At 38.3% G+C, this 21,490-nt stretch overlaps 1 protein-coding gene and 1 long non-coding RNA gene across 6 annotated transcripts in view; one reads left to right on the top strand and one right to left on the bottom strand.

The window, feature by feature from the left end:
- The window catches only part of parp14rs1 (poly(ADP-ribose) polymerase family member 14-related sequence 1), a 30,820-nt gene extending 10,319 nt beyond the window's left edge, over nucleotides 1–20,501 (top strand). Inside the window, exons 3-15 of one of the 5 annotated variants that reach the window (XM_085135186.1) lie at nucleotides 9,513–9,543; nucleotides 10,589–12,804; nucleotides 13,028–13,255; nucleotides 13,360–13,581; nucleotides 14,253–14,319; nucleotides 14,605–14,754; nucleotides 15,113–15,175; nucleotides 15,296–15,472; nucleotides 16,064–16,291; nucleotides 16,410–17,024; nucleotides 17,212–17,345; nucleotides 17,593–17,767; nucleotides 18,230–20,501. In XM_085135186.1, the coding sequence (XP_084991312.1) occupies nucleotides 9,513–9,543; nucleotides 10,589–12,804; nucleotides 13,028–13,255; nucleotides 13,360–13,581; nucleotides 14,253–14,319; nucleotides 14,605–14,754; nucleotides 15,113–15,175; nucleotides 15,296–15,472; nucleotides 16,064–16,291; nucleotides 16,410–17,024; nucleotides 17,212–17,345; nucleotides 17,593–17,767; nucleotides 18,230–18,519 (4,596 nt within the window). In that variant the 3' untranslated portion in view covers nucleotides 18,520–20,501. Of the gene's footprint in view, nucleotides 1–7; nucleotides 183–1,728; nucleotides 3,409–9,512; nucleotides 9,544–10,588; nucleotides 12,805–13,027; nucleotides 13,256–13,359; nucleotides 13,582–14,252; nucleotides 14,326–14,604; nucleotides 14,755–15,112; nucleotides 15,176–15,295; nucleotides 15,473–16,063; nucleotides 16,316–16,409; nucleotides 17,025–17,211; nucleotides 17,346–17,592; nucleotides 17,768–18,229 lie in introns of those variants that run through there. The other 4 variants (XM_085135184.1, XM_085135185.1, XM_085135182.1 and 1 more) reach the window with 4 other exon arrangements.
- The window catches only part of LOC146501073 (uncharacterized), a 404,586-nt gene continuing 389,720 nt past the window's right edge, over nucleotides 6,625–21,490 (bottom strand). The window contains exon 2 of the long non-coding RNA XR_014869778.1: nucleotides 6,625–7,351. This is a non-coding gene — a long non-coding RNA (uncharacterized LOC146501073). The remainder of the gene's footprint in view (nucleotides 7,352–21,490) is intronic.

Below are 21,490 nucleotides of genomic sequence, written 5' to 3'. Positions count from 1 at the left end.
TTTTCAGATCGAGAGGATCCAGAACCCTGGATTGTGGAGCAGTCTACAGGTTAAGAAGCGTGACATGGAAGTGAGAAATGGTCACCAGAACAATGAGAAACGTCTTTTCCATGGCACCTCCAAAGCCACTGTGCCGATTATTAATGATCGCGGTTTCAACAGGAGCTACGCAGGATTGAATGGTGAGGCGTTCGTGGCCATTTTTTTTTTTCTGCTTTTGTCAGAGCTGATAATAGAGACATGGTGGGAAATGGGGATGCTGCTCCTAAAGATATATTTTAATTAGGGACATAGAAGCAAGCCAAGAGGTCCCAGAAGGTTGGAAAATTAAAGGAAGAAAGAAGAAAATCAAAACAATGTTAATGCTAACTGAAAACATTATTAGTTTAAATTAAATATAGTTTTACATGCTTATTTGTTATTATATTTTTAAGAGCTGCAGGCTACAACACACCTTCAAAGTCAGCTTTAGTTCACATATAGAAAGCAATGTACTGTTAACCTTCTGCTGTGTTGTCATAACTAGGGCTGGGTATCGTCACTAATTTCTAGAATCGATTCGATTCCAATTCACAAGGTCCTGAATCGATTCGATCCACGATTCGATTCGATTACATTTGAATCTGGGAAATTTTGCCTCAGACAGTCAGAAATATTATAATTGTGATCACGTATCAGTACATATCAATATTTTTATATCTATAAAAAGAAAGCTGACACATGAAGGCGATTTTCCTGGCCTGGGATTTTATAGCAGATGACTTTAAAAATATTCTGCAGTAGATCAAAAACAAAAGAAAACCATTAATGAACGTATGAACATTACGCAATCTGCTGAAGTGAAGCAAAGCAAAGTTACAGAGACATGGCTAAGCATTTTGCAATTTTGCATAATTTTAAAAAGTTTAAATTTGTTCAGTATTGAACAGCAGAAATGAGGCTTTATTTTCGGAAGTAAGTAAAAGGGAAAAAAACACCAGCGCCCGACAGCGCTGTAAACAACAGCAGTCTTGTGCGTAATAAGCAAACGAATAATGTAGAAAACATAGTTTTAGATGGGTAACTGTTCTTGACATACACTGAGAGAGAGAACGCGCTGTGCATGAAGTATGATTTTAGCGTGCTGGAAGCAAAACAGCAAAAGTCAGAGGGAATTCATGACAATATTCATGTGAAGCAAAATGTGAAGCGTAGTTTGGATCTTCTTTTGCTGCTGGTTCAGTCAATATTGTTTGGAGAGAGATAAAACCTGCAGCTTCAGAATCCAGTGCAAAAAGGACGCGCCGAAACATCAGAATCAGCGAGCTGTCGGCTTTCACCCCCGACCGTGTCCATGCCGTCGGGTGAGAAAGGCAACATCTCACTGAGATGTCCGCGCTTTGTGTTTACGTCTTTGTGCAGAATCCGTGTACTTGCTCTCATTTACTGTTTTAGCTGTTTGGTGGTTGTTGTAGTTTTGTGAGGTTTAACCTGAGATTCTGGCATTTCGGGCAAAATAAATTTATATATAAAAATCGATTAAGGATTTTAATGAATCGATTCACCATCCAAGCTAGAATAGATTTTAATCGATAAATCGATAAGCAAAACTCACCCCTAGTCATAACCATACAGAACAGTTAAGTCAACATAGACAAATGAAGGACATTTGTTCTGTGACCAATAATAATAAAAGAAAATATGTCACAGAACTTGTTCATTGACTTTCTGCTGCTCTTCCCCTTTCAGCTACATGCTACGGCAAGGGCACGTATTTTGCTGTCAACGCTAGCTACTCTGCCAATGACACCTACTCCAAGCCAAGTCCAAATGGGGAGAAGTTTATGTACGTCTGCCGAGTTCTGACTGGGGACTTCACTCTTGGACAACAAGGCATGATTGTACCACCAGCGAAAGGCACCGTCTCCACTGGTCTGTACGACAGTGTTGTGGACAAAAACCCCAATCCCACCATGTTTGTTGTCTTCCATGACACTCAGGCTTATCCTGAGTATTTGATTACATTTAACTGATGCAGCCAACAAAGAAGATCATAAATCATAACTTGATATTACCTATTGTGCTTATTTTTAGCTCCATATTTTTATTCTTGGACTGTACTCAAGTGGCTTTGCACAATTCACAGTTCCAAATAATCCTTATATAGAGGGCTTATTGCAGCCCCTCAGTTCACCCTCTTCCTGAAACACCCCTTTTACATCCCTTTTCCCTTGGCTTCTGTGCCAAAGTCAGAAAGACGTGTATGACATTATTATATTAAGCAAACTGATTGGCACTGACACAATAAAGACTCACACGTAGAACAAACCGGAGGAATCAGCCTTCACAGCAGTCTTTAGCCTGAATTTTGGCTCAGGGATTATTTGTACACATGGTGTCTATTAAAACACTCACCCATGATCAATTAGCCTTTGGTAGGCCTACCATACGGCAAAGCAAGAGTCCTGACAGCACAGCCCCTGCGAGCACTGGGATAGTCAAACCTCTACACCACAGTAACACTGTGGTTCATTGAATTTACTTTTTTCTTTTGTTCAAACTTCTATTCAGTGTTTTAGTAATTTTCTTTGAGCAAATGCCTTTCAACTACATTCATGTTGCAAGAGAAAACCAATCAAACCAATCACAGATGCACTCGTTACACATTCTAAGATTTATTTTAAGCATGGATTGTGGGAAAACTACAAGTTTTTGAAAAAATCCAATTCCTTTTGGCATTTTATCTTGTCAATCAATAAAACAGAAGTGTGGTCAATGCCAATTTTGATTTGTTTTGTTTTTATTCGACTTTTAGAATTGTTTGAAATTCATCATATCAGTGGCATTGTCAAGTTTTTTTTTTTTTTTTTTTTTTTTTACCAGAATAAAGGTCTGTTTGCGGATATTTGTTTAAGTCTTTTATTGACGTGCTAAGTGTATTCGTGTATTCAAAGATGCGCAATCTCACGAGTCTGTAAAAATGAAAGTAGAAGGATAGATAGGTACACCTTTTAATCTTCTTTTTCCTTTAGAACTGGCCTAGTTCTTTATGGCATAGATTCAATAAAGTGCTGAAAACATTCCTCTGAATTTTGACATGACAGTATTGCACAGTTGCTGCACATTTGTCACTTGCATATTCACAATGACAACCTCCCATTCTACCACATGCCAAACATGCTCTGTTGGATGGAATTTACTTCATAATGAGAGGTAGAAGCCACAATAACATTTTCCAGAAGCCAGCAAAAGCCACAGACACAGACAGACTTAGGAGACCCAGACCATTCGCAACCCTTTAGAGTGCTGAAGGCCTGTGGCAGACATTCTGATGACAACTGTGTGCTCACCCCAGCAGTCACACCCCTCCAGCCCCAAGGAGCTCCCAGATACCTGCAGCTCCTCTGTTGTTGTTCATCCTTCTTGCTCTAATAGACTGTATTCTGTGTTTAGACGCCACTGGCGGTATTGTCAAAAGCTCTTTAACTGTTTTATGTTTATTTTAGCAGCAGTAGTCTTCATACTGACAAAGAACACTAAAGATGTGATGTTTGCTTTGAGAATGTTAATGGAGAAGTATTGAGAAGGTCAGAAAGTTGAGGTTTTCAGGTTTTAACTTTAAAATGTGTTTTTTTTTTTGAGTCATTGATAAGTTTAGAAAAAAATTTTTGGATGCTCAAGCACCCCTAAATTTTATCATAGTACCCGTAAAATAACTATAAGTATATAGTTCAAATTTGCCAACTTGCCTATCAGAGATGGTAAACGTTAGCATGAACACAGGTTTAAATGTCCTGTGTTCTGGATGTCATGGCATTACAGACCATTCACAGAGAGTATCTGCATGCTTTCACAACACAAGTGAGTCAGTGGTGTAGATTAAAAACACATTTTTGCTTAAACGAGCAAAAGTGCAAATTCTTCTGATAATGGTCAATAATGTGACTTAAAGCATGAATTAAAAGTGTCTTTTTATGTATTTATATTCTCTAAATAACAAACGAAAGCTAATGTAGGCAAGATAATATTTTTAAGATTATAGCTTATTTTAACCCTCTCAGGCTCAAATTAAGTTTTAGTTGCTAACGCACGACCAAGTCCTGCAGTGGTACTTCTGAGTACAAAAAAACTCATAAAATATGTATGTGGGGTAATCAGGTTGTTAGTTTTTAACTGTTGCAAATCGGCAACGCCTGCCTCAAGAGGGTTAACCCAATCAATATTTTCCAGCCAAGGAGCTGATTTACTTTATTATTTTATTTTGTTAATGTTTCAGAGTCTGGATGAACTGCGTGTCATGCCTGTTTAGAGCACACTTATAGACAGTGAATTATAGTATAGACAGAAACGCTGACATATTGGAATTTACCTGTCAATGGCCAGGAGCAACTCACATCAAATTAGAATGTTGTTATTACCTTTATTGGGTTGTAAATTCTGTTTCACTGTTACCTTCTGGGTGTCACCACAAAGATTAAGAGACGAAGACAAAAGAAATAGGGGGTGAAGGGAGGATAAAGACAGCAAAGAGAGAGAGTGGAAACAGAAACAAGTAGAGTGGACACGTAATTTGAGTCTGTGGGTTTAAAAATACTATGGTAAAAGTTGAAGTACTGAAGCAACTTCTTCACTTAAGTAAAAGTAAAAAATTACCAGCTCTGAAATCTACTCAAAGTAAGAAAGTAAAAAGTAGCTCTTTGAAGGAAAATTCCATTAACAATTTTTGTACAAAGGTAACAGGGCCTTGTGCTATATTAATATAATAATAAAATGATATTAGTGAATGAGAATACAAAACTTATCTAATCTGATTCTAGTTCTCACAAAAGCTTGAATCTGTTATGCAGGACACATACTGCACAGTAAAAGAGAATTTCTTTTAAAAAATAACTATTTTCTGTCGCCTACATTTTAGAGGGTGACTTTGCCTGCAAAAAATGAGTACAGGTGTTACAGTGGGATTCAGCAGGTGGGGGAACACTAGGATCTGTGTAGTGGCTCAGTGTGGAAAAAAGAATCACAAATCACAATAATTTCTAAAGTGAGCTTCAGTAGATTTTCTTAGTGTACAGGTTGTGATCAGCTGACCCACTGCTCTTTGTTTATTTATACAACTGAATTCAACAAGATGTCAGCAGTTTCAGTTTGTTATATCCCCTCCACCAGGGGTCAGCAACCTTTAACACCCAAAGAGCCATATGGACCCGGTTTCCACGCAAACGAAAACACTGGGAGCTGCAAATACTTTTTGAAATCTAAAATGAAGATAACACTGTATATATTGTTGTTTACCTTTATGCATTGTGTGAACAACTAAGGTGTGTTGCTTATGAAATCCATGAAGTGCTACAGAGAAAACTACATTTTATTTATGTAATGAACACATTTTGAACTCTTAAAGAAATATAACAAAAGGAAAGCTGAACTAAAATGATCCATGTAGCAAACAAAACTGTTGTGAGCCGCCACCCTTATATCGCCTTTGCGTTTTGGAGCCTTGACCTGAAAAGTATGTTCATGCAACCATCGTAGGGTCTGCCGTGGTATGTTTACAATGGGACTTCTGCTCCTGAACCTCTGCGCACAGCGTCTGCAAATCGGGGCTGTACGAAGTCACTTTCATCTTTACGCAGGACTGTAAACTGTCATCTGTGAGGCGTGAGCGGTGTTTGTTTTTAACATAGTTCACGGTGGAGCTGCTGACATAATGTGGATCCGAAGATCCATAATTGGCCTACCTGGGGTTGAAAGTCTCGATAAATGCACGGCGTTTCGGCGGGTAATTGTGTGTGATGCTTATTTTGAGCGATGAAAAAATAATAGAATATAATTTTATTTTTCTATTTCAATATCACAATAATCTTCCAATTTAGAACTACAAGTTAAAAAAGAACTAACATAAAAATACACTTCAGCTAAATACTTCTAATTTATTTTCACAAACCACACGGAGCCGCATTATAGGGACTAAAGAGCCGCATGCGGCTCCAGAGCCACAGGTTGCCGACCCCTTTCCTACACTAACAGTATATTGTCTTTATAATAGTATAAAGGTGGAATTCAGTGACTTAATCGAAACATCGTCAGCTTTAAATTAATATCTGCTATACTTGATGTAAACCTAAATCTGACCATGAGCACCACAGACACTGTGCACCAGTCCAACAAAATACTTTACTGTGAATGCACTTACACCTGCATCTGCGCAAAACTACACGGTATTTTCATGCAACATTTAAATAACACAAGTTTGTATATCCTTGTTTCTTTTGCAGGACATTTCACAATGTGAAAACACACTTCTGTAGCGCTATTCTGAAGTACTTCCGGTCCACTTTAGCTCCTGAGTATGAGTGCCATAAATGAACCTAAAGTAATGAGTCTGTTTTGAAAGTGTGAGCAGTAGAAAGTAAAAAGTTCAGAAAAATAAATACTTGCGTAAAGTGCAGCTACATGAAACTTCTACTTAGGTGCAGTAATCAGAATCTGAATACTTTATTAATTCATAAGGAAATTATGTAGTTACAGTTGCTGCAAGTGTTAGATTTGTATTGTTGGATTGTCATTTATGCTTAGAAATATCTACTCATATATGCTTAGAGTTGTATAATCAATGTCATGTTGGTAGAGGGTTGATCCTTAGGAGTCTGCAAAGACTTTGTGTGCATTCCAGAGTGTTCTGGCATTCACACCCACATCCTGGGAGCATGGGAGAGGTCGTACCTTCTCTTATTGTTTCATGGTAGGATAAACATATCTATATCTATATCTGCTGGACTTCCAGACCAGCAAGTTTAGGGAAGTCCTTTATGGGGTCACATCTTGACCACACATACACACACACGCATACCTAAACGCACACACATACCTACACATACACACAGACAGTACTCTTTGTATACATGTACGCCTATGTAAGATGTCATATGTTAACGAACCTATGCATATTCATGTAACCTCAATAAAAGAGCAGTGTTACGAGGGAACGGACGAGAGCAACTGGGGTCAAGCGAAGGAACGGCGTTTGTCCAGTTGGTCTCCCTCGTATACGAGAATCACAAAGAACTTTGCCTACTCGTGTCTTGCTTTGCTGTGTAGTTAAATTGTCTTGAACGTTCCAGCGAATAGGTTTAAGCCAGCGGTCCCCAACCCCCAGGCCACGGACCAGTACCGGTCCGTGAGTTGTTTGGTACTGGGCCGCGAGAGTTGGTGTGAAATGTATGGTTTTCAGGGTTTTTATTGGTTTTCAGCGTTATTTTGTTTTCATTTTTATCGTTAACTCTGTTTTCCTGGGTCTTTTCACGTGTGTTATGAATAAATCTTTTTTTTGGTACCGGTACTAGTTTTATTTTGTTGTATTTATCCGCGACACCTTAAAGGCTGGTCCGTGAAAATATTGTCGGACATAAGTTTGTGACAAGTTTGTGTCATGTCTAAGTCTCCATGTTTCATGTTTGATTTTGAAATAATCCAGTGTTCCTTGTTCATTGTATTTAGTTTCACTTCCCCTGTCTTGTCTTTAGGTTCATGTGTGTCAGCTGTTCTCCCTCATGTGTTTCCTCTTCCCCTAATCATCCCTAATCAATCATACTGGGTCAGTTTGACCCAGTATTTTGAGTTGTTATGTTTTGGTGTGTTTTTGCATTATGGATTGTTTTCTTATTCTATCTATCTTGTAGCGCTTGTGTTGGTGGTGATGATGATGATTATGATTAGAGTTTCATGTTTCTGTTCATCCGTGTTTAAGGAATTGTGGTCTCATGTATTGTTTGAGTTCCATGCGTTATGTTCTGCCTCTCAGTCTGCGTCTTTGTTTAGTGGTTTATTGTTTCCTGTTTTATTTTGAAGGATTGTGTCTTATGTTAGTGTGTCCAGCTTCGCTCCCCTGTCTCGTTAACCCCAATCTCCCCCAGCTGTGTCTCCCTCCTGTTTTCCATTCCCTAATTACTTCCCTGTGTATATTAGCCCTGTGTTTGCCCTTGCTCAGTGTCGCGTTGTACCCTCAGATTCTGCCTGTGTTTCCGGTTCTCAGTCTTCATTGTTCATGTTTTGTTCACTGCCAGCAATAAAGCTGTGGTTTTCTATTGAAATTTCACTTCACGAGTCCTGCGTTTGGATCCTCACCTCTGCCTGCCTGCACACAGAGCCCTGACACATACGTTTGATTTTTTTTTCTTATTTTCAGTCTCCCCCCCCCCTGAAATTTGCGTGTCTGTCTGGTATGGAGCCCCACAAGGGACATGCGTCATCTGTTCCTTGTTCATTGTATTTAGTTTCACTTCTCCTGTCCTGTCATTAGGTTCATGTGTGTCAGCTGTTCTCCCTCATGTGTTTCCTCTTCCCCTAATCATCCCTGTGGGTATTTAGTCTCTGGCTGTGTCCCAATCCAGGGTCTGCACACTTGAAGTACACGCACTACGCGTACTACAAGTACGAGAAGTGCGGAATTGAAAGGCTTGTGAAATGGGACAGTCTAGCCTTCGTTGCGCTGTTCAGGTTGCCTAGCAACCATGATACCAACTGTGAGAAACGTTACATACAGCTTGGTTTGACAGAAATGAAGGAGAAAAAAAATGTTTTGTTGGTCATTCATTTGATCTCTGACAAAACATTTTCTCTCCTTCATTTATGATTTACTTGATTTCTTTGCAAAATAAAAACGTGGCCTTATGTTTAACCCTGTTTTTTAAGCCTCAAACATTTAAAGAACTTATTAGAACAGCCATATAAAAGGTGAAGAAAAGGAAATAACAAAATACAAAACAAGAACAATACGAGCTTCTTTTGGCCCTTACGAGAAGAAAAAGAATGCTTCAAGCAGGAATAAGCCTAGTGTCCTACATATGTCATTATAACAATACTCATATACATTATCAAAGTATTTTATAAGTAGCAATTATAACTCCCTCTAGCTCAACACATAGCTAAAACATTGCTTTGCAACCCTCTCATTTTTTTTTTTTTTTTTTACTTAACTTGTAGTGACTTTTTTAAGTGTATCTCCCGGATCGATTCTTTTACTGTCTATTATAGCATAACCCTCCTTTAGGAATGCTCTTCTGCTGTTGTTTTGTGCTTCCTTATGGGCTCAAAATGTTGTCATAAATATTTTGTACTTGTAGATCAAATGTGGATTTGTGAACTGCGTTTTGTAACCTTGTAAACCAAAATATGTGAAAATTTAATGTTTGTGCATCAACAGATGAGAATATAAGTTACAGATTTTTTGTTAAGGTCTGCTTACAGATACAACACAAAAAACTACGTGTAAAACTCTGCGCTCAGGTTCCCTGGCTGTGTGTACCTCTCAGCTTACATGTACAAAATTTGACCCGATTTTTCTTCCTTGCAGCTGATTGGTCAATGTCATGTCAATCACAAATTTAGCAATCCAATCAGAGAACAGACGGATTTGGCTGTTTGGCTATATTACTTTTAAGACCAACAGTTATTTATGGCACTGGTCACACAAGACTTCAGTATAATAAAAAAAAATGGTGAATAAAATGTATATTTTTATTTGTTCCACACAGGAAGTCCAATTGGATAAAACCAACATGAAATGTAAGTACTGGAATAACCAACCTCTGGCTAATACATTGGGTTCCGTGTCGGCTCATAACCAAAAACTAGCTTTACTTTGTTGTCTGGGTCAACTTTGCTAGCGAGAGACAGAGAGAGGCGTTGAAAGGCTGCTCCAACAGAACTTATTTTTGGAGGAAAACACGAACACGGTGTACAGTCGAGTCTTAATAGCTTACTTACAACTGGGCTCGTCAGGCACTCTTCTTGGCTGCAGTGGTTATTATTATATTTACATGCTTCCAGCTCCCGTTTCTGGTCGGTGACACCTAGTATTTTTTGACTCTCCTTTATATCCCTGCCTCGCGTTCACAAGACACATAACGGGTATGGCAGTCCATTCTCCCTGCAGCATGGACTACATTGCCCATGAAGCTACATTCTTCAGGGCAGCGGTTCCCAAGCTTTTTTGAGCCATGGACCGGCCTTTAAGGCAACAAAATAATACTATATTATAATAATAATAATAATAATAATAATAATACAACAAAATAAAACCAGTACAATTACCAAAAAAACAGAAGATTAATTCATAACACACGGGAAAAGACCCAGAGAAACCGAGTTAGCAATAAAAATGATTTAAAAAAATATAATAATAAAAACCGATAGAACTCCTGAAACTCATACATTTCACACCCGAGCCTCAACTCGCAGATTGGTACCAAACGACTCACGGACCGGAACCGGTCCATTGCCCAGGGGTTGGGGGACCACTGCTTTAGGAATATGCCTCATATTAAATCAATTTTTGACTAATAATTTTTAAAAATATTTCTTCATGTCATTAAGCGGGCCGCAAGTGGGGCCGCGAGATTGAGATACAGTTATTACAAAGTAACTGTATTCTGAATTCCACCTTTTTTAACAGTAACGGAATACAATTACTCATATTTTGTACTCTAAATATGCAACACTGGTACATTCCGTTACTCCCCAACACTGCATGCAGTGAACAGGAAGAAAAAGTCTTTCATATCTACAATGTTTCACATGTTTTTCAAGGTTTTTGTTTTTTTAATTACAGCTGAAAAGATAAAGATGAAGCATTCAATCAAGAATGAAGAGGCCAGAGTTAATTGGTTTTATAAATCTTTTAGAAGTGCTCTCTATGGCAAAGAAAAGCCTTCACTAAAACTTCCTGCTGCCATCTCAGAGCCCATTGACAGTGCTGTCCTCAGATACCTAGCTCAAAATAAATCAGCAGCAGAGACCGTTTGCAGTGAAATGGACAAACACTTCTGCATCGTAAACCTCGACCAAACCACTGTGACCTTGAGTCCTGTGTCTTCTTTACTAAAGCAAAAGGATGCCATCACCAAAAAATGGACTGATACTGTGAAGCCAGCGTTTGCACAATCTGTGTTAAAGTTCAAATCTGTGAAGTTCTGTCCAGATTCAGATGCATGGAAAGAGTCTGAGGAAAAGATCAGAGAGATGTTGCTGAATGAAAATGTGATTGTAGTACCTGATAAAGACAGAGGTGCTTTATCAGTAGCTGGTCTTGCTAGTGATGTCAACAGACTGGAGAAATCTCTTTCTGAAATTATTAACAAGATTGCAAAAAAGATCCACAGGGAGAAATCAAGTAAAACTAAAGTGTTCACACTGTCACCATCAGTTTTTCATCTGCTGTGTCAAGATGGCCTTATGGACAAGCTTCTACTTGTGTATCCAGAGCTCAAGTTGTCACCAGAGAGTCCTAATCTGAAAATAACTGGTTTGGGGGAAGAGATTAATGCAGCAAGCAAAGTTATATTCGATGCAGTACTTGCATTAAAACGACAGAATCTGGAAGTAGATAAATATGTGCTTGAACTGTTGAAGGATGAGCAACAAGAGGAGCTTACAGATGCTCTCCTCACATCTCATCAAATAAACGCAGCGTTTGAAGTCAGTGGAAACAGGGTGCAGCTCCTTGCTGTTTCTGACAGAGATCTGTCTCATGCTCAGGACCATCTAGGCCAGGTGTTAACATCTCAGTACATTAATGTTGAAGACAGTAATGTCCTGAAGAAGCCAGAGTGGCAGCAGCTGGTCAGTCACTTAGAGCAGGCTAACAGTAAGCCATGCAGAACTCGAATCAACACAACTGCTCAACAAGTCATGGTGTCAGGACACGAGGATAGAGTCATAAAGGTTCAGCATCAGCTTGGTGTCTTCTTAACACAGAACGCTCACATCGAAGAAACTGTTGTGGTCAAAGCTAATGCTGTCGTTAAATACTTGGAAGATTTTAACAAATCTTGGATGGAGAAAGTGAAAGACAAGGTGAGAGTGTCCTACAGAAATGAGGCCATCTGTCTGAGTGGATCCAGAGTGAATGTGACACATTGCAAGACTGTGGTTGAAGGTGCCGTCTCTGCTGTAGTCTTTGACAGTCTGAATGTTTACAAGTCTGGAGTGAAGAAGCTCTTCCAGGAAAATGAAGCTTATTTTTCCACAATCAAAACTAAAACTGATTGCCTGGTTCAACTAGTTGATAAGCCAGGTGGTGGACAAGACAACGTTAAACAAGTACCAACACCTTTATACCAACTTAAGATGCCTGGAGGCATAGAAATTGCTGTTTACAAGGCAGATATGTGCAGTTATCCAATAGAGGCAGTTGTGAGTCCATTTAATCAAGACTTGAAACACAGTACTGGTCTTGCAGCAGCACTTTTGAAGGCTGCCGGCCCTCAGTTACAAGATGAATTTTACAAAATGAAAAAAACAAAGGGTCAACTCAAGCCAGGAGACTGTGTCATAACTGATGCAGGAGGAACACTTTGTTGCCAAAAGGTCATCCATGCTGTGGCACCCAAGTATGAAAAACCACTGCAAGCTTCAGCTCAGTTGAACAAAGTTGTTAAAGGAAGCTTAGAATTTGCTGAGGCCCACGGATGCGTCTCAGTAGCTCTTCCATCTATTGGCAGAGGAACGCGCTGCTTTCCACCGAAGCTGTGTGAACTCACCATTGTTAAAGCAGTGAAGGAGTACTGTTATGAGAACTATGATGACATTACCTTGCAGAAGATCCATTTCGTGAACAATGATGACATTGCTGTTCAGGATATGGTGGCTGCTGTCAGGCAGGAGTTTGGAAACCTCAGTGACTCTCATTCTCAACAAACTCCTCATCTCACTGCTCCCACACAATCAGTATCACAGTCTACTGGATCTGACCTGTGTCTGAATCGTGTCCAGACCAAAGAAGGCGTGGACATCGTTCTTACAAAGGGAAACCTAGAAGCTTCCACGGTAATTCAGATTTTGGCTGTTTATATCTAATTAAAGTGAATAATAAATAAATAAATAAATTAAGAGGCAAATTGTCCAGTACAGGAACCAACGACTTCATGCATTAACTATTAACATGTTGCTATCAAGTGTCTTTATGTTGAATAAATTCCAGGGGTTAATTTGGAGGGGGGGGGGTTAGTACATGATAAATATGTACTAACAGTCTGCTAACCATTTTTAGACGGAGGTGATTGTGAACACTGTGTCTTCAGACCTTGACCTCAACAGAGGTGCAGTCTCACAAGCCATCTTGCGCACAGCTGGACCCAAACTTCAGCAGTTAGTAGATTCGCAGGGTGCTACTGGAAATGTTGGTGAGATCATTGTTACTGATGGCTGCCAACTAAAGAGCAAACAAGTCTTTCATGCAATCGCACCTCACTATAAGGATCAAGCCACATCTGAAAAGGTGAAGTACCTTACATTATAAGGTAAAAGTTTAAGCTTCGAGGTTAAAAAGCCTGTTTGATCCAACTTTCATGATGAATGTCTTTATATATAACTGTCTTACAGACTTTGAGAGGAATCTTTAAGGACTGCTTGAACATGGCAGAGGATAATAATCTAACCTCCATATCCTTATCAGCCATTGGTGCTGGAAACCTGGGTTTCCCAAAAGATCTCGTAGCCTCTTTGTTGTTGGATAAAATCTTAGAGTTTAGCAAAAAGAAACACCCCAAGCATCTGAAGAAGGTTGTGATTGTACTTTACCCCAGTGATACACAAACTATCCAGGTGAGAAAAAATAACAAGCTTTGAAGCAACACATTCTCAGTGCTAACCAGAAATCTTTTAGGTCAATTAACCATCAGCATTTTTAACCAGTAAAATCTATTTTTCTTTTGTTTCCATTGTAATCTTATTTTGCTGGGGGTAGAAGTGACCATATGGGGACAATATTATCAGCTAATGCCAGAAAACCTGGCATACTGCATCCATATACTCTGATATTTTATCTCAGAGAGTTTTATACTGTTCTTCTTGTTTTTGATCACTGTGTAGTCATTAGACAATTTTAGCTACCCTATTGTTTTTTTTTTTATTGTTGTAATTTTAATGTTTATCGTACATGTTAAATCTCAATGGGACTACTTATATAAATGAAGGTTGAATTAAAAAAATAATTGGCAAGAAGTAACAAAAAATAAATAAATTAATAAAATACTAGTATTTAACTCATCAAAACGTCTTGGAAGGCTGTTAGTAATATTAACCATGCTGATTCAAGTTAGCAGAGATAAAGCACAGCACACAAATGAACACACATATTTCTTCTATGGGCATAGGGCCTACTTTTGGAGACTCCAGTAGTAATTAAACTTGTTCTGTTGTGTTATTTAGTTTCAGGTTTGGTGTCAAATTGGTGAGCTTCAGTTGAAGTAATCGCTCTTCTTTTCTGTCTGCAGGCTTTCAGTGATGAATTTCAGAAGAAGTTTCCCAGCGCCTCAAGTGGTTCAACAAGTTCTACACAAAGTAAAGGCAGGCAACACTGTTTGATAGGCAGTTGCTATAGAATGCTACAAAATAAAAGAAGCAAACACTCAAAACAATACAAACAAAACAAAAACTGGATGTATTTTTGCCTGTTTTCAAAGAAATGTAACAAAACAGTTAGTACAAACATTTGTACTAACTGTAATAATAAACTGTATTATTTGTACATATCCTAATGGACAATTAAATTAGTAGTCAAAATTAATGAAGTTCTATTTTGTAATAATTTATTGCTGATAATTCTTTATTTTTGTCCATTTCCAGGAGGCCCCTTCTCTAAAATCACCTCAACCTCAGACATGCATGAGACCAAAATGGGCAATGTGACTATACAGGTAGTCACAGGAGACATAACCAAGGAGACGGCTGATGTCATTGTCAACTCCTCCAATGAAAACTTTACTCTTAAGTCAGGTAATAAAACTTTACTCTTAAGTCATCATAGTAAGAACTACAGTGCTTGAGCTGTGCCAAACCATTAACAGTGGTTGTTATTATTTTTTTTCCTGCTGTAAATATTTATTTTGACATATACATATTAAAGATATTATAATAATATTTAATTTAATATTATATATTAGAATTAATATATATTTATATATTAATATTTAGGTACAATATAGAGGATAATATTATGTAAATATAGTCCACATCTTTAAAGTATTTTTAGATAATAATACACAAATAAGAAAGAAGGTCACAAAGTAATTGTATCTTTCAGATTATGTGTACAGTATGTATTCAATGGTGATGTAACCTTTGCCTCCTCCAGGAGTGTCTAAAGCTATTCTAGAAGCAGCTGGTCAGGCTGTGGAAGTGGAATGCCGCAAACTTGGTAGGAAATCACACCAACTTTTTATAACGCTGTAACTCAGAGTTGGCACCAGATAGTATGGCCTTGTACACACTGAAATTTTTAATAAGGCTCATTAACATACATTACCTTCACCTTTAGGTGCTGAGCCCAACCAGGGCATGGTATTGACGAGCCCCGGTAACCTGAAGTGTAAAAAGATCCTCCACCTGGCTGGACAGACAGACCCAGTAAAAATCAACAAGACTGTGAAAGATGCACTCCAGTTATGTGTGAAAAGCTCTTTCACCTCTGTATCGTTTCCTGCCATCGGCACAGGTGAGGTTTAGAAAGCATTTTGTCACTGACAGGTCACATATGTAAATGTCAGTTTTAGGCCATGATATTTTTTGAAGGTTAAGCTAAAATATGTTGACAGGCTGCAGCTTGTGCTGTACTGGATTGATGTAATTCAGGAAGTTGTGATGAATGCTATGATTATAAAAGCCCCCTAACTTCCTACTGTAGCTTTCTAACTGATAAACACAGGGTGATGAATAATCCTCTGTTTTCAGCCAACTAAAGGCATTTTGTTATCTTGGGGTGAACTGTTTCCTCAAATGTATGACATGTTGTGCTCTTTCTCTATTGACATGTTTGCATTAGAAGGAGGCGTTGTGTACTCAAATACAATTTAAAATACTTTTATTGGATTCTTTGGATTTAATTTGCAGTTAGTTTGTGTTTAGAAAGATGTGCATTGAGAGATACATCAAATTTCCTTATCACAGAACAAATTTGACATCAAGTTCAAAGAAGGTTTATGGAGAAATTTTAGAGCCAGGAACAGTGATAATAGTGTTTAATGGTGTCATCTGTCGATGTGGCTCGCCCCAGCAGTCTTCAATGTGTGCTGTCCCTTTGTTTTAGGTCAAGGCAATGCACAGGCAAGACTGGTGGCTGATGCCATGTTGGATGCGGTGACTGATGTGTTGAGCCAAAACACTGCCAGCCCCCTGACTACAGTTCGCATAGTTATTTTCCAGAAACCTATGCTTAAAGACTTCCACAGCAGTATGCAACAGAGGGAAGCTGCTGATTCCGATTCTAAGGATAAAGTTGGGTGGAGCTGGGGGGACATTGGCTCCAAAATCAAAGGTAAATGGCTCAATAAAGTCAAATGTAAATACACAGAACAAAGAGCTTTTGGTTTCACATTCTCAAATCAGTTTCAAATGTTAAGTTCTAATGTTGTTTTTGAAATTTGTTATTTCAGCAATCTTTACTGGTGGAAGTGCTGACAAACCAAAGAATGACAAAGATTTTGTCATTGACAGTCTGAAAGTGGAGGCTACTTGCTTCCACATTTGCGGTGACACACAAACCAGTGTTGACTCTGCAAAGAAATGGATAAATGACAAGATATCTCAAGAATATCACAGCATGGAAATTGGAGACAATGCCATCCATAGTTTCTCTGATGCAGATCGACAGAAAATTGTTGACATGCAGAAGACCATGGACATCAGCATAAAGACTGTGAGCAATAAGCCGAAAGCCACAATCACTATTGAAGGACTCAGCAGGGATGTGCTCAAAGCTAACACTGAAATCATTAAAATGATGAGCAGGGTGAAAGACGAGGAGGAACTAAACAGGAAAGTGGAGCTGGCCAGGGCTGCCGCAGACTGGCAGTATCAGCAGTCTGGGTTCCAGTTTCAGAGTTTTGATGAAATGACCAACTTCCACCTCGAGGAAGCACTGCAACAAAATTTACAAACTGTAAAAATTACATTCAAGGGTCAAGACTACACTGTCCCCATTCCAAAAGGACCTGCCACCGACAGCCAGGGAAATATCATGGAGATAAAGAGAATTGACAAGCTAAAAGGTATTTTAATAAAACCAAGAGTAGTAAAGTAAAGTAGTAATAAGAGATCAGCAGTGTGTTAGCATTTGAAATCTTGCATGATTTCGCCTACTGGTAGGTCTCTCAGAGTTTTCACTACTGAAAGCTGAAGTATCTCCCTAAAAGCTATACAATTTTATTTTGTTTTTTCTAATTAATTTGTTACTAGGTGATGTTCCTGAGCACTGGGATCCCATGCAACCTAACGCCACCAATCAGGCTTTCCCATTACAAGCTGGGACACAGGAGTATGATGAAATCCAGAAGCTGTTCCAGGCCTCATGCAAACAAACCATTATCAAGGTAGCATCAATCACATTGTCTATTGTTTTAGCACATTAGCATTAGCCCATCAGATTACTAGATTAAAGTGTTTTTTCAGGTGTAAGTAAACTTACAATGCAGCAGGTGACACAGAATTTATATCTCAATAAACGACATTAAAATGTTGCTCATTGAAAATGTAAAAGTTGACCTGTAATATTCAAGTGTTAGTAGATTTGACACTGTGTGGCGATGTTATGTAAATTATTTCTTTTCCTGCTCTTAGATTGAGAGGATTCAGAACACTGCTTTGTGGAGCGGTCTACAGGTTAAGAAGCGTGACATGGAGGTGAGAAATGGTCACCAGAACAACGAGAGACGTCTTTTCCATGGCACCTCCGAGGACACTGTGGCTACCATTAATGACCGTGGCTTCAACAGGAGCTACGCTGGAAAGAATGGTGAGACGTTTGTGGGCATTTATTTTGATTTTGTCAGACAGCTCATAATAGAGACAAGGTGGGAAATGGGGGAGATACTGCCCATAAAGATATATTTAGATTAAGGAGATAGCAGTAAGCTAAAAAAAAACAAAAAAAAACCAACTACTAAAAGAATTTATCTCCAGGAGGCCCCAGAAGACTAATTAATAATAAATAACTGTTTTTTTGGTCTCTACTGGAAACATGAATTTAATGTTACATGCCTGTTTGGTCATAATGCTTTTAAGAGTTGCAGGTCATAAACACTTTCAAAAGAAACTTTGATTTACAAGAGTTTCTCTGATGCTTCATACCCATGCGGTATGTTCAAATTGTAGTCTTTGAGAATATCTACTACTGCTACTGGTAGAACAACAAAAATAATAATAATAACAGAAAATATGTTCAATCTTTTTCATTGGCTTTCTCTTCTATTTTCAGCTGCATGCTACGGCAATGGAACTTACTTTGCTGTCAATGCAAGTTACTCTGCTGGCAATACCTACTCCAAGCCTAATCAGAATGGGGAAAAGTTCATGTACGTCTGCCGAGTTCTGACTGGGGACTTTGCTCCTGGACAACAAGGCATGATTGTACCGCCAACAAAAGGCAACAGCACCATTTCCACTGATCTGTACGACAGTGTTGTGGACAACATGGCCAATCCCAGCATGTTTGTTGTCTTCCATGATATCCAGGCTTATCCTGAATATTTGATTAAATTCAGGTGATGCAGCTAGTGAACAAGATTGCAAATCTTAACTAGAGATCACCTTACGTCATTACATATAAGGTGATTACGTTACTCCATATTTTTATTCTTGGACTCTCCTCGAGTGCCTTTACATGAGTCACAGTTGAAAATGATTACATTAGATGAAAGATTTTAATTATGTAAGAACATCAGCATCAGCTTGATTTAACCAACTATTATACAAGCATTAATCAGTGAATGGAAAAAAAATATGAAAGCATTACAAAACAAAATTTGTAATGCACTTTGTAACAAAAGTTTACATGTTAATGCAGGTAAAGCTCAGATTAAGAATCACTTTGAAAGGAAACGTGTAAAAGAAATTAGTTGCTGCTCACATAAACAAACCTGCAGAAATGATCAAGCACAACAATTGTTCTGAATGTTTAAAGTATAATAAATTTAAAGTGGCTTATGTATGCTTGATGTTGTCTCTAATTTTTTCCTCTTGAAGGTAAGCTATGATTTTGAATTTTTCAATTTTTCAGTTTTCCAAATAGCATCTGTTCCAGATTTCTTTCTACATTTGATCTTTTCAATGTGTATGTTTTTTGTTTTGAACCTGAAAAACAGAAGTGTGACTACTAAGAGAGATGCTGATTAAAGTTTTGTTTCCTCCAATCAGAAGTAGTAAATATTCAATCTCTCTCTTTTATCCAATTCCAAAGGTTTGTCTAAATTGATTACATAGTGTGATCTATTGATCAATGTGAGTTTTTTGAGCAGTAAAATTGAATTTGAAGACATTTTCTGTAAGCAGTACGGAATCTCATTAATTCTTCCACAGTCCACAAGAATGTAATGTCATTATTAAGCATGAATTTTTACTCCCAAAGACTAGCCGCTTCAGAAAACAAAACAGCAGTAGCACAAAACGTATATATATATATATATATTTGTGTGTGTGTGTCTCTAGAGCTCAAAATATCACCAGAGAGTCCTAATCTGAACATAACTGGTTTAGGGGAAGAGATTAATGCAGCAAGTAAAGTTATATTTGATGCAGTACTTGCATTAAAACGACAGAATCTGGAAGTAGATAAATATGTGCTTGAACTGTTGAAGGATGAGCAACAAGAGGAGCTTACAGATGCTCTCCTCACATCTCATCAAATAAATGCAGCGTTTGAAATCAGTGGAAACAGAGTGCAGCTCCTTGCTGTTTCTGACAGAGATCTGTCTCATGCTCAGGACCATCTAGGCCAGGTGTTAACATCTCAGTACATTAATGTTGAAGACAGTAATGTCCTGAAGAAGCCAGAGTGGCAGCAGCTGGTCAGTCACTTAGAGCAGGCTAACAGTAAGCCATGCAGAACTCGAATCAACACAACTGCTCAACAAGTCGTGGTGTCAGGACACGAGGATAGAGTCATAAAGGTTCAGCATCAGCTTGGTGTCTTCTTAACACAGAACGCTCACATAGAAGAAACTGTTGTGGTCAAAGCTAATGCTGTCATTAAATACTTGGAAGATTTTAACAAATCTTGGATGGAGAAAGTGAAAGACAAGGTGAGAGTGTCCTACAGAAATGAGGCCATCTGTCTGAGTGGATCCAGAGTGAATGTGACACATTGCAAGATTGTGGTTGAAGGTGACGAAATAAAATCAATAATGGGTCAACTCAAGCCAGGAGACTGTGTGATAACTGATGCAGGAGGGCAGCTTTGTTGTCAAAAATTCATCCATGCTGTGGGACCCAAGTTTGAAGAAGACAAACTTGACACCAGCTACAGTACAGTCAGGTCTTCTCAATAATAAATTGGAAACAAGTTTAGCAGTTAATCAAAATCTTTAGTGTTAACATAAGATTATCAGGAGAGCAAGTATGAATTTGTACACACTCAAATTTTTAATAAGGTTCATTACCTTCCATTATCTTCACTTTTGGGTGCTGATATTAGCATGATATTGACGAGCCCTGGTAACCTGAAGTGTAAAAAGATCCTCCACCTGGCTGGACAGGCAATGCACAGGCAAGACCGGTGGCAGATGCAGTAATTGATGTGTTGAGCCAAAACTCTTCCAGTCCTCTGACCCTAGTTATTTTCCAAAAACCTTTGTTAATACAGTGGGCTGGTTTCAGTCATTATGCAAATGTACTGTTTATAAGATTGGGGAAACCTGCAGTCAGCTGAGACTGAAGAAGTCACTTGGATGAGTGATGAAATGTTTCTCCCAGAAAACGCTACGTCCAGATGAACAGAATCAACTTTTGGAGATTTATTTTCCTGGATGATTGAGAATGCATCAAGAGGTGTTACAGATCATTCACACAAGAGGATCTGCGTGGTTCCACAGCACAAGTGAATCAGTGGTGCAGATTAGAAAACACAATTTGGCTTAAACAAGCAAAAGTGCAATTTCTTCTGATAATCCATGGTCAGTAATGTGACTTCAAGAATGAATTAAAAAGTGTTATGTGTTTATGTTCTCTAAATAACAAATGAAAGCTAATGTTGGCTAGATAATATTTATAAGATTATAGCTTATTTTAACCTAATTAATAGCTGCCAGCCAAGGAGCTGATTTACTTTGTTTTATTTTGTTAATATTTGAGATTCTGGATGAACTGGATGAATTATGGTATAGACAGAAACACTGACTTGTTGGAACTTACCTGCCAATGGCCACAATCAGTTAAAATGTTGCCACAAACTTTATTGGGTTGTAAATTCATTTTCACTGTTGCATTTGCCTTCTGGGTGTCAGCACAAAGAATCACAGCTCACAATAACTTCTAATGTGAGCTTCAGTAGATTTTCTTAATGTACAGGTTGTGATCAGCTGACTCTTTGTTTATTTATACAAGTGAATTCCACAAAATGTCAGCAGTTCCACAGGTTGTTGGCATATGCCCTACACTGACAGTATATACTGTGTTTATACCAGACAGTATACAGCTGGTATAAGGGTGGAATTCAGTAAATTAATCTAAGCATCATCAGATT

The sequence above is a fragment of the Neolamprologus multifasciatus genome, chromosome 16, assembly GCF_963576455.1.
Source record: "Neolamprologus multifasciatus chromosome 16, fNeoMul1.2, whole genome shotgun sequence".
Classification (NCBI taxonomy): Eukaryota; Metazoa; Chordata; class Actinopteri; order Cichliformes; family Cichlidae; genus Neolamprologus; species Neolamprologus multifasciatus.
This window is presented reverse-complemented; position numbering and strand designations above follow the sequence as displayed.